The sequence below is a fragment of the Alligator sinensis genome, unplaced genomic scaffold (genome assembly GCF_000455745.1).
Source record: "Alligator sinensis unplaced genomic scaffold, ASM45574v1 scaffold85_1, whole genome shotgun sequence".
Classification (NCBI taxonomy): domain Eukaryota; kingdom Metazoa; phylum Chordata; order Crocodylia; family Alligatoridae; genus Alligator; species Alligator sinensis.
In genome coordinates, this window is record NW_005841891.1 from 859874 (window position 1) to 872706 (window position 12833).

The 12833-nt window shown below is 47.8% G+C and overlaps 1 protein-coding gene across 1 annotated transcript in view; it reads left to right on the forward strand.

The window, feature by feature from the left end:
* RCOR1 (REST corepressor 1) overlaps window positions 1-10351 on the forward strand; it is a 51246-nt gene extending 40895 nt beyond the window's left edge. The window contains exons 7-10 of the mRNA XM_025197169.1: window positions 4057-4134; window positions 5037-5094; window positions 5648-5877; window positions 8499-10351. Of these exons, the coding sequence (XP_025052954.1) occupies window positions 4057-4134; window positions 5037-5094; window positions 5648-5877; window positions 8499-8540 (408 nt within the window). The 3' untranslated portion in view covers window positions 8541-10351. The remainder of the gene's footprint in view (window positions 1-4056; window positions 4135-5036; window positions 5095-5647; window positions 5878-8498) is intronic.
* Window positions 10352-12833: the final 2482 nt, after the last annotated feature.

Below are 12833 nucleotides of genomic sequence, written 5' to 3' on the forward strand. Positions count from 1 at the left end.
TGAGGGAAGGGGTGGGGGCAGGGGACAAATGCACCAGAACTAGCCCTGGCAGTGCAGTTGCAGATGCATTCTGCCCTTCCCCCATCCAGCTTACAGCTGTACCCCACAGCACACTAGATGGGGGTAAGGTCTGCCTGGGGCAGCCTGTGCCCACTGGCCCTGGCCCCGGCCCCAGCCCTAGCCAGCGCGCACAGCTTTTCTGGCAGGGCTGCTCCCAGTGCAGCCACCTGGGAACTGCTCAGCTCCTGCCACCTCCAGTGGCTCCTTCTCCTCCTCTTCCTGCTGCATTGCTTCAGGCCCAGGGAAAACTGCAGCCCAGTGGCTCCTGCCCCAAAGGACAGAGCTCCAGCTCTTGGCCTTCTTCCACCCACTTGGCCACCCACAGGTGACTGCTCATTGGGTTGGGTGGGCAGAGTGGGTGGAAGATGGCCTGGACCTGGAGCCCTGCACCCTGGGACAGCATTGCAGGGGCAGGAGGAGGAGCTGAGCAGTATCAAGGCAGCTGCAGCAGGAGTAACGTGGCTAGGAAGCTGTGCGCACTGGCTGGGGCTGGCAGGTGCAGATGGGAATGCAGCGCAGGTTGCCCCAGGTGGGCACAGGCAGGGCTCAGCCCCATGGGCTGTATTTTGCCCACTTCCTGGCTTAGCTTCTTGGGACAGGGAGATTGGGTGGGGTTTTTTTTTCATAGTTTCATAGTAGGTAGGGTCGGAAGGGACCTGAGCAGATCAAGTCCGACCCCCCTGCCATGGCAGGAAAGAGTACTCGGGTCAAATGACCCCGGTGAGGTGTTCATCTAATCTCCTCTTAAAGACCCCCAGGGTAGGAGCCAGCACCACTTCGCTTGGAAGTTGGTTCCAGATTCTAGCCGTGAGGTAGTGCCTCCTGGTATCTAGCCTGAATCTACTGTCTGCCAGCTTGTGACCGTTATTTCTTGTCACTCCTGGTAGTGCTCGGGGGAACAGGAGACTCCCAATGCCTGCTGGTCCTCCCTGACTAGTTTATAAACGACCACTAGATCCCCTCTCAGCCTTCTCTTGTGGAGGCTGGACAGGTTCAGGTCCCTTAGCCTCTCCTCGTAGGGCCTGCCCTGCTGCCCCCTGATCATGTGGGTGGCCCTCCTCTGGACCCTCTCCATGTTGTCCACATCCCTCCTGAAGTGCAGCCCCAGAACTGGACGCAGTACTCCAACTGCGGCCTGACCCGTGTCGCATAGAGGGGGAGGTTCACCTCCTTGGACCTGCCTGAGATGCATCTGTGGATGCATGACAAGGTACGGTTGGCCTTCCTAACCGTGTCCCCACACTGCCGGCCCATGTTCATTTTGGCATCACTAATGACTCCAAAATCCTTTTCTGCCTCTGCACTGACAAGAGGGGAGTTCCCCGGCCTGTAGGTATGCTGCTGGTTCTTCCTCCCCACGTGCAGTACCCTGCACTTGTCCTTGTTGAAACCCATCCTGTTCTCATCTGCCCACCCCTGTAACCTGTCCAGGTCTGATTGCAGCCTATTCCTCCCTTCTAGCGTGCCCACTTCTCCCCACATCTTAATATCATCTGCAAATTTGACCAGGGTGCTTTTTACCCCCTCGTCCAAGTTGCTGATGAAGATTTTGAACAGTGCGGGCCCGAGGACCAAGCCCTGCGGGACCCCACTGCCCACATCCCTCCAGGTCGAAAATGACCCATCTACCACCCCTCTCTGGGTGCGGCCCTCCAGCCAGTTAGTGATCCATCTGACTGTAGGCATCAACACCACAGTCGCCTAATTTTTTTTTAAAGAGAATGGGGTGAGACACAGTGTCGAAGGCCTTCCTAAAGTCCAGAAAGACTATGTCCACTGTGACACCTGCATCCAAGGATTTTGTGACCTGGTCATAGAAGGCCACCAGGTTGGTCTGACAGGACCTGCCTCTAATGAACCCATGTTGGTTGCCCCTAAGCATAATCTCCCCTGCTGTCCCTCGCGGACATGCACCAGGATAATTCTCTCAATCTTTTGTTTTGTTTTAAGCTCATTTTTTTTAAGTTGATATTCTGCTGTGCTATGACAGACATATATTGTTTAAGCTTCCCTTGCATGCCTAGGATTGGCCTTAAACTACCCAACTTGGCGCTCTGGTGTAGTGCCCGAAGACTGGAAGAAGGCCAATGTGGTGCCTATCTTCAAGAAAGGGAGGAAAGTGGATCCGGCTAACTATAGGCCCATTAGCCTGACTTCTATCCCGGGAAAGATCTTAGAAAAGTTTATCAAAGAGGCCATCCTTAATGGACTGGCCGACGCCAACGTCTTAAGGGATAGCCAGCACGGGTTTGTTGCGGGTAGGTCTTGCTTGACCAATCTCACTTCCTTCTACGACCAGGTGACCTATCACCTGGACAAGGGAGAAGAGATTGATGTCATATATCTTGACTTCAAAAAAGCCTTCGGTCTGGTTTCCCATGATCGCCTCTTGGAGAAACTGGTCAATTGTCGCCTTGGGTCCTCCACGATCCACTGGCTGGAAAATTGGCTCCGGGGTCGGACCCAGAGGGTAGTAATTGATGGAAGTCACTCATTGTGGTGTCCTGTGACCAGTGGGGTCCCCCAAGGCTCTGTCCTTGGACCCATACTGTTCAACATCTTCATTAATGATGTGGACACTGGAGTCAGAAGCGGACTGGCCAAGTTCGCTGATGACACCAAACTTTGGGGCAAAGCATCCACACCAGAAGACAGGCAGGTGATCCAGGCTGACCTGGACAGGCTCAGCAAGTGGGCGGACGAGAATCTGATAGTGTTCAACGCCGATAAATGCAAGGTTCTCCACCTTGGGAAGAAAAACCCGCAGCATCCTTATAGGCTCGGCAGTGCTATGTTGGCTAGCACTATGCAAGAAAGAGACTTGGGGGTCATCATTGACCACAAGATGAACATAAGCCTGCAATGCGATGCGGCGGCTAGTAAAGCGACCAAAACGCTGGCTTGCATCCATAGATGCTTCTCAAGCAAATCCCGGGACGTCATTCTCCCCCTGTACTCGGCCTTAGTGAGGCCGCAGCTGGAGTACTGCGTCCAGTTTTGGGCTCCACAATTCAAAAAGGATGTGGAGAAGCTTGAGAGAGTCCAGAGAAGAGCCACGTGCATGATCAGAGGTCAGGGAAGCAGACCCTACGATGACAGGCTGAGAGCCCTGGGGCTCTTTAGCCTGGAAAAGCGCAGGCTCAGGGGTGATCTGGTGGCCACCTATAAGTTTATCAGGGGTGACCACCAGTATCTGGGGGAACGTTTGTTCACCAGAGCGCCCCCAAGGGATGACGACTAGGTCGAATGGTCATAAACTACTACGAGACCATTTCAGGCTGGACATAAGGAAGAATTTCTTTACAGTCCGAGCCCCCAAGGTCTGGAACAGCCTGCCACCGGAGGTGGTTCAAGCGCCCACATTGAACACCTTCAAGAGCAAACTGGATGCTCATCTTGCTGGGATCCTATGAACCCGGCTGACTTCCTGCCCTTTGGGCGGGGGGCTGGACTCGATGATCTTCCGAGGTCCCTTCCAGCCCTAATGTCTGTGAAATCTATGAAACTGCAAATGTCTCTTGACGTTCTTCTTTCCCTGTCAGAACCAAGTGAGTCACTTCCCAGGTTGAGTCCTTTTTTGCCTGCATTGGCAATCTGTGTGTGTGGTCCCCTTCTCTAAACTAGATAGAAGTTCTGCTTTGGGCTGAACCTCTGTCAGCTTCTCACGGACTTTCATGAGAACTGTAGTCTTCAGGTTTGAGTCATCACTTACTGAGAACAGGGGCGTGTTTTGTTTGGCATTGGAGAGACCTGGGATTTGGTCTGTTGCTTTTCCAGAATGCATAGGGTCAAAATAAAATAGTCTCTTTAGGTATAGGAACCTCCCCCAGCATTTGTCTTTGTTAATGATACAAGTGATAAATCTTCAGGAAGATAGAGAATGCAGGGAGAGATGCAGTTCTGAGCCTGTACAGTATTTGCAGCAGCTGCTGGAACAGGGTGGGTTGAAACCATTTTTATCTTCATTAAGGAGAGTAATTTCTTTTTCTCCCCCAGATTCAGAATATCAAGCAGACAAATAGTGCCCTCAAAGAGAAACTTGAAGGCGGAATAGACCAATACAGGCTTCCAGAGGTAGGCTTGGATGTCGGTTCCACATACGGCCGTGTGTGTACATTTGTGTGTCTATTTCCTAATAACCAGTTTTACTCCACGTTTGAATGTCAGAGCTCTCCCTGCTGTTAGTTAACCTAGGAACCCATAAGATATTGGTTTGGCTTTTGAAAGAAGGGTGGATATAAGAGATGATTGTACCCTTTATTTTATTGGGTGGGTAGTGAATTTGTTCCCAATGTCAGCAGTTAAACTGCTGCTGGTGCTTTGCACCTGTCATGTATTCCTTTGATGGTGCTGTCATAACGCTCTTCTGAAAGGGCAGATAGCCCACTGTGGGAGACTGAGCAGAGATGTTAATGGCCTGACTGTCTGGGAGCTCAGAGCTTCTGTTGGTCTCCCTCAAATTCATAGGACCATAGAATTTTTGGTTCTTGTCACCTGTGGTATTTCAGTCATAAGTAACTTGACAGGGCCAGTGAAGAGAGCTGATAGTCAGAACCACTGAGTAGGACAAAAGAGTTTCTGGCTGTCCATTGTGTGTACAGGCCACTGGACCAAGCCTCATTCTTGTTTAACAGTAGCATTGGTTCCTTTTTACAGTTAACCGAATGGATTTCCCATACTGCTAAAAGGAGTACAGCTGATACTTGTTTGCAGTAACAGCTGCTTATCCACAGCATTTCCTGCAGGAATGATTTCTGTACCATGGCACTCCATAGCACAACAGTTAGCTAGGAGCAACATAGCACCAATGCATTGACATATTGCTCACTGTAGTACAGTGTTTTTGACTGAAAGAAAGGTATTGTTTGGGCCTAGCAATTAGTTCCATATTGCATTTGTACAAGACTGCCGGCTCAGATGCGAGTGAAAGTCCATTGCTTAGGTAAATGAATCACTTAATTTTTTATGACATCTAGGTCGTTCAGAAATTTAATGCACGTTGGACCACCGACGAGCAGCTTCTTGCTGTGCAAGGTATGAAACTAGATGTCCGTTTGTACATCAGCGGGTGAACAGTTAAACCCCTTACGGTATTTTGGGGGGGAAGTGGGGGGGATTTTCCTTCAGTGGCTATTGAAGACTGGTGGTGTTGATTTTATCTTGTTGCCAAAGGCAGAATGACTGAAAAAATCTATTCCTCTGTGACATAAAGCTTGCAATGTACATTTGGGCAAACAGAAGTCATTCACCAGCGTTTACATGATGATGCTCTGCAGCTGTCGCTGCCAAACTCCTTGTATATGTAACTTACAGAGCATTGCAGGGGTTTGATGCTTCCTAGCTTCTGAGCCTATACAACTCATCTGTGTACAACTCTGTCCTGTTTCTGCCTTCGCTCCCTGCTCTTTCTCTTAACCTGCTCTCAACAGTCCTTCCCACTCCCGACTTTGTGCCTTTGTTCCTGGTGGTATTATCAGAGATAGACCCTTAGCTTGCTTGGAAGTTCACCTTTGGGTTCTCACCTCGGGCTCGGGTCCATACTGTTGTCATTGTGTGCCTTATGCAATCCTCCTTTTATTGTTTTCAGCAATTAGAAAATATGGCCGAGACTTTCAGGCAATCTCTGATGTGATTGGAAACAAATCTGTGGTGCAAGTGAAAAACTTTTTTGTAAATTACCGGCGTCGTTTCAACATAGATGAAGTTCTACAGGAGTGGGAAGCAGAGCATGGCAAAGACGAGACAAATGGAACCAATAACCAGAAGCCTGTAAAATCCCCTGACAACTCCACTAAAATGTCAGAAGAGGAAGATGAGGTAAATCTCTGACTTTAAATGCAGCTCACATTTTCCAGCTTGAAGGCAAAATTCAGATGTATAAACTAATTCCTAAATTGCGGTGGCTATTTTTCACAGCATTCAACCAACCTGTTCTATTATGTTATACATGAATACAATAAAACCAGTCATTTGGATGATTATATATACACTCAGTTCTGAACTAGGAAAATCAAAGCTAGAGTTGCCACACAACTTTCTGGACTCTAGGGTGTCCCTTGGCTAGGTCTTACCAGAGAACTTGGCATAAATAATTGAATTCTGTCCTAGGATGTGCATGTAACTAATGGCCATGATGGTTCCTGGTGAACTCAAGCCCTCCCTGTATGCAGATCTCTCTACCTGTTGTCTTTGCATATCCTATTTGTTGCTGCTGCTCTTACTGTGCTTGAATGACTTTTCTTTGCAGTACCAAATGCTCACTTCAGCCCTCTAGCAAATACTGCTTCGCTGTTATTTCAATCTTAGTTACTCTTCAAGACATTGTTAGAGATGCCTTTTGAATGAATTAATTGGTGTCCAAAAATGCAAATGTCCAGAGTTTGAAGGCCGTTCTTCTGGGTAACTTAACTCACTTCCCCTGTACAGCTGTTGTTCCTTTGCTCCAGCTCTAATGCGTCAGATGCGGTGTGTCTACAGTTTACCTTTTGAATGGCGGTGGCATTTCCGTACTGGATAGAGGCTGAGGTGCTGACTGTTGAGCCCCTTTTTTTCCTGAGCCCTCAGGGAATCATCCTGGCTTCAAGCACCTTTCCTCCTCTCGCCCTTTCTTAGCTAACTTTAAAAGACAGAATCCCATTGTCTCACTGGAGACTGGAAATGAGTTAGATGCAGCAGGAAATGGAACACAAGCTGACCTGGCGCTCCTGGCTGTAGCTTGCTAGGGGGTGGGAGGCATGAAATGGCAGCCCAGAGCTAGTTATGGTGATGACTGTTTGAAACCCAAAAGCGGGGTGGTGTGAGGGGGCAAGGAAAATGGCTGTGTTAAGCAGTGGCTTCCTGCTTGCTTTTAAGAGGGTTGAGTGGATCAGGATGGTGTTGCCTGCCACTTTCCACTCCCCAGCTGGTGAGGAGGAATTGGAAGGGGATTTGTGGAGAGAGGTTGGAACTGAGAGAGGAAGGATTGAACGTGTCATGGGAGATGGGAGGTGTGACAGGCAGGAAGCGGACTAAGGGAGCTGTCACAGAGCCCACTTGAAGCCAGGAGAGGAAGGTGGGAGGCAGCCACTGAGGAGAATGACTCCCAAGAAAGGATTGGTTTCTGATTATGAGGTACAGTAAGACCAGGAGCAGCTCAGCTTGTGCTAGGTTCTGTGTAGCTCGTTGACCAAAAGGACTTGCCATGTAGCCAACCCTGTCAGCAGTGGGGATGACATGATGGGACAAGTCCATGAGAGGAGGGGGGAAACAGAAACAACTGAACAGTAGATGCATGTCTTGCTGGCTGCTTTCATAAGGGCTGGTGGGTTGTAGTGCTTAATGAAGCCATTTCTGGGGAACAGGTGTTGACATACTGCTCAAGTGGCACATCAGGCCCCAAAGGGCTTATTTAAAAAAAATGAGACCCCTCTGCTTGGTTCAACATGGAAAGCACATTCCTGTGTGGGCACTCATAACTGGCCACAAACCCTATGCAAATTAGTTTGGGATACTTATTGTATTTTCTGAAGTAAAAGGGAAGTGATAGGGGCAGCAGGAAACCACACACTGGCTTCGGACTCCATTTTCTTCTTGCTCTTTGGTGCCTGACCTTGCTACTTGCTTGCCAAGCTAGCCTTCCTGTGTCAGACTGGAGGGGAGGAAGTGCTGACCTTCTGGAGAGGGTTTAGAAAACTGCTTTTTACAACATGCCTCAGTAGAAGGGGAAGGGACCCAAGGGTGTCGCACAATGAAACTTATGGCCCATAAACTCCCCAAACATTAGCCAGAAATGTTGCTTCACAGAACATCTAGTCACTGGTGTTTCCTGCCTTCGGAGGCAATTGAATCCAGTGCCTGAGTTCAGTCTGAAAAAGACCTGGAGCATTTTACTGTCTTCCTTGTACAGCTTTGTGGGTTAGCCTCAGAGGAGTCAATTCTCATGCTTTCAGGCATGGGCTTTGTCCCTCCTGTACAGTAGTTCATAGTTATGCCCCATGGCCCTGGCCTCTAGGCCCAGCCTGTAGTGCCCAAAAGAAGGTTCAGTTGGCCTTGTTCAGACCCCATCTACCTTTGTCCACACTCCTGCCTGTCTGCCTGTTCTGTGTACCTGCCTAGTAGATTCCTGTTTCCCACCTTTTCTCCCTTCCTTATAGGTCTGTCAGTGCTCTGACTTCCAGGGCTTTCCCTGGGATCATGTTTTCATGGAGAACAGCTGCCCTCGTGTTTTTGGGTTAGTCACTGATGCTGAGGCCATCGTGATGTCGAGCTTAGTGCTTTATTTGTTTACAATCTGCTGACAAATCCCATTAAGTCTCAGAACTGGGAAGCTGCTGACTCCTTACCGTGTGCCAGGGTTGCCTGGCCACTTGCTTTGTTTTGCTGTCAGTGTTCTAGATATGCACTGTGTGCATGCGTGCACATGGACCTTTAAGTTGAAATTCCTTTCTCTTTTTCTCCAGGCTACTTCGGTGCTTGATGTCAGATATGCATCTGCTTCATGAGAAGCTGTGGTGGCCTAGAACAATTTGTGTTGACTACTGTGTTATCCAGGATATCAGGTATTAGCAAACCTCAGACAGCCATCTGCATCATATCTGTGGACAAGCAGCTATTACCAAAAAAAGAAAAAAGAAAAAAAAAAAGGCAAACGCTTCCAGTCCTGTGCTACATTTGCCTTAATTTTTCCTGCATTTTTCCATACTGCCTCCACTTTCTTTCAAAGCTCCCAGGTAGCCCTCCATTTCATCGACGTCCTGCTTATGCACGGGGACTCCTAGAATCAGTACCACCTGTCTGTAAATTTTGACCAGCCCACAGAGCAAGAAGCTCCTCTCTTAGTACCCCACAGTAACTCTACGCTGTAGGAGTTCTTTATAATACTTGGTCTTCTCCATAGGGTATAAGTACATATTGCTGCATGGCCTTGTGATCTCCGCTTTCTGTGTAATGTAATCATTATTCTTATGATGACACTATTATTAGTGAGCCTTCTATAGAGAAGAGTCATCTGCCCCTGCCAGTGGCATCCTATTCACCCTGAAATTACAGGGCATGTTAGCAAGTGATTTGAGCAATGCAAAGTGGTTGGGGAAGGTTATTTCAGAGGTTGGGACTGTCTGAGGTTAGAAATAGTAACTCATTATGCTGCTGGTTTGTACAGTACTTTCTGCTGTGTAAGTGTGCTCTTCCTTCATAGAAGGCTCACTAAGGGGTTGAGCATTTATTCCTGTATATTTTAATGGCTTTTATTTAGTGTAAAAGGGGATACATAACCTGAAACAGTTTGATACAATGTATAACCCGTGGCATTCAGCATTTGCATTGTAAATTTACAAGACTGCTATACAACTTTTATTTTTCCTGATTTTTTTTTTTTTCCATGGGATTAAGTCAAAACAACTTTCTCTGGTGCTGCTCCTCAGGAATATGTGCCTTTTTACATCTGGCTACCATAAGATCACTTTCTGTTCCAATGTCTTGTTCTTCTTTGAGGCACTGTACTAGGCAAAGACACCAAGTCACTTGCCTTGGCAGGAGGGTGTACGGGGATTGGAGTACAATATGGAGTCCTGAGCTCTAGATTTCAGTTGTGGAGTGCTGCAATGAAGGGGAGAAGCAGGACCATCTTATTAGCTTCTGTTCTCCTTTCTTTCAGTCTTGCCTCCTTTCCAACTGAAGTGACAATGCGGTTAATCCAAAACAAGAAAAACCAGTGCAGAAAATACAGTTGACTTTTCTGTACCTTTGCAATGACTGTCATTGGAAGCTAATTTCAGTCCTTCTGAAGCACACCTCACTTTCACTTTCTGAACCAAAATATGCAAATCTTCAGGGCGCACAGATTCAGAATCTGCCAGTAATCTGCTCCTAAGAGCCATGCTTGTGGGCCTGCTGGGGAGCCAGCACATGGGTTGAATGGGAGCTGTTCTCTGAAGCTCTGTCTTAGGGAATAAACCAATACTGGGGAGAAGAGAAAGAAACAGCCTCATGCCCTGAGCAAAGTGTTTTACTGCTCAGCCCCTTGCACGGGGGCAACAAAAGAAGATGTAGCAGTACCTTTTTGCCCAGGGCAAGGTGGGACAATAACACTAGTCACAAAGCATTGTAGAATGGTTAGTTTAATACTGATGGGAGAAGTGGAAGGAGATGGCATGTAACCTTTTCCTTCACAGCTTCAAAGGCAGACATGAGTCTTCTGTTAGCTATGATTTGCATTCAGCCAGGACATAGTGGTGTGCTAGGCCAGAATCTTTGAGGCTGCTTTCCTGGTTTATCTTTAAAAAAAAAAAAAAAAAAAAAAAAAAAAAAAAAATCCCAACCTTTTGGTTTTTTTAAGTAGTTGTCCCCCAAGATTTCATGGTTGGGACTCACTCACCCAGTATTTGTGTCATCAGTTCCTTTTTAATAGCAGCACCTGGTAGGGCTGTGCTTGTGCCTTCTTGCTGCCCATCTTAGGCTTGACTCATACCACTCTTCCTGTGTACAAAAATGGCTTTTCTCAGTACAGACACTCAGGACATATAGCTGAACCTTCATCACTGGGCTTTAAGCTGTGCTTGTCCTGTTACACAGCTCTGATGGGCATGCCCACTGCCTCCTGGGCCTCAGCTTTTTCACAGGCGTGTTCAGCTGTTACTTGAGTTGTCCCACAACCTGTGCTTCAGGGAAATCCTTGTTTTGATGGGTGTTGATTCTGACTAGATCACCTGCTCATCCTCCTCCCTCCAGCTTAGCAAGATGTGTCATGGGTGACTATAGAGAAGCTGGATCAATGAACTGGAGAAGTTTGATCTGTCTTGGTCCAGAGGGTGTCACGGTCTACTCCTCCTCCCTCTTATGTGAGACTTTGTCTGAACAAGAAAGTGGCACCAGTTCACAGGATTGATTTTTAAGGTAATCCAAGATATGGGCACGTGACCAAGTTTCCACAGGGTAGGTTTGTGGACTTGCCATGTGGCCACTGTCCCATGGTATCCACCTGTGGGTTTGTTCCTGTCCCAGGAACTGAGGAGCAAACTACCTTGTATTCACTAGGGGATGTGGGGGAGCATGTACATGGGCTGCTAATGCAGACCAGCTGGTGCACTTTTAAGCTCACATCCTTGCCGACCTCCTGAGAACCTGCTCACGTGCCCATACCCATAGTCAAACTGGTACAAAGAGCTGCATGGGCACTATATTTGCCTTGAGAGAGAAGTACTTTGTTTTTGCTTCTGTCAGTCAGGAGCAAGCTTGAAGTAAACCACCACAACAGCAACTCCACAGCCTTTTAGTACTGACTTAATTTGGTCTTAGAAACCTGTTTAATTTAAACCAAGGCACATTTCTCATGTAATAAAGGCCTAAGGACATATCTGGACTACAGTGCAAAGGGGTGACTGCAGCTCATGGAAAACACCCAGGGACTAGCTAATTTGCCTCGTCTGCGTACGAATAAGTGTTGGCAGGGCAGTACAGAGCTTGGCCCAGGCTACAGATCTGCTCCAGGATCCTGTATAAATGCACCAGCAACTTGCCCATGCTGTGCATTGTACTGCCACATGCAGGTGCTGCTGTCAGTACCCAGGCAGCTAGTTTCAAGCTGGCCAGAGGGTGTCTGCATGAGCTGCAGTCGTAACTCTGGAAATGGGAGAGAAGCTTGCAACACTTGCTGTCACCAGCATTTTGTGTCAGTGCCTCCCATGGAGGCTGCTTGGAAGAACATGACTGCTTATGCTCTTGGCAGAGGGAGGGAGGGAGGCAGAGCTGAAGGAGCATGTGAGCCTAGTCAAGCAGTGTGAAGGTGAGTCCAGAAAGCATGCATGTTGGAGTGTCTCTGCAGTCTTCTCTGAGCAGTGCTACTGAGGCAGCTCTTGAAGGCTGAGGTCAGTAGGGAAAAGTATCTCCCCTTCCTTGCTTTGCTCCCCTTCCTCTGAATCCATTGAGCAACATCATCTTCGTGGCAGCACAACCTCTGGGGCCTGTGCAAACCCTCTATGCTTTTGGAGGAGCTGCAGGCTTTGCTCTGAATGCATAGGCTGCAAGTGTGGGGAGGTCCCTAACCTGCCCAGGTTGGGAAAAAAAGCTCAATCAGATCTGCCACTGCATAAATGCAGCTAGCAGCCTTGCCGTGAGGGCGTGTGGAGAGTCTAGATTAGGCCTGACCAACACAGATGTATCAGCAGGGCCTTTACAGGCATTGCCTCAGTGGAGATGTGGCTTGTTTCAGTAGAAACATCCTCTCTGCAGAGGTGGCTTAAATCAGTTCCTCTAACAAGAGCAGCTCAGCCAGCAACAGCACCTTCATGCTGGCAGGACTGCACTGACACTAGGACTTTTGCCAGCATAGAAATGCCATTAAAAAAATCACAACCCTAACCAGTGTGTGTATTGCAGACCTGCCTTAATATCTTCTGTTTGAGTGGTCTGACCCTTTCAACCTCCCACATCCCTTTACTCAAATGTGGTAAACCTGTGGTCAGAAAAATTCTGTTTTGGCTTCATCCCCAAGGGAAAACAGTCTGTACAATTTGTATGATGCTGGGAAGAAAAAAGTTGTCTTAATTCCTTTTGAGTTGACTGCTGTCTTATTGTAGTCTCATCTGTACAATATAATAGCACTGTATTTTAACTTTGTTGGTTCCTTTACATTCTCTTAATGATTATGTTTTTAAATGCAAGAAATCCTTTTGGCTTTGGAAAGTAAATAGTTGGGTCTTGTTTATGTGAAGACCCTTTTTCTCTCTTAATGGATCAAGCTTTAGATACATCTACTGGTTGCATTCTGATTGGACGGGTCCACAAAGATTTAATGC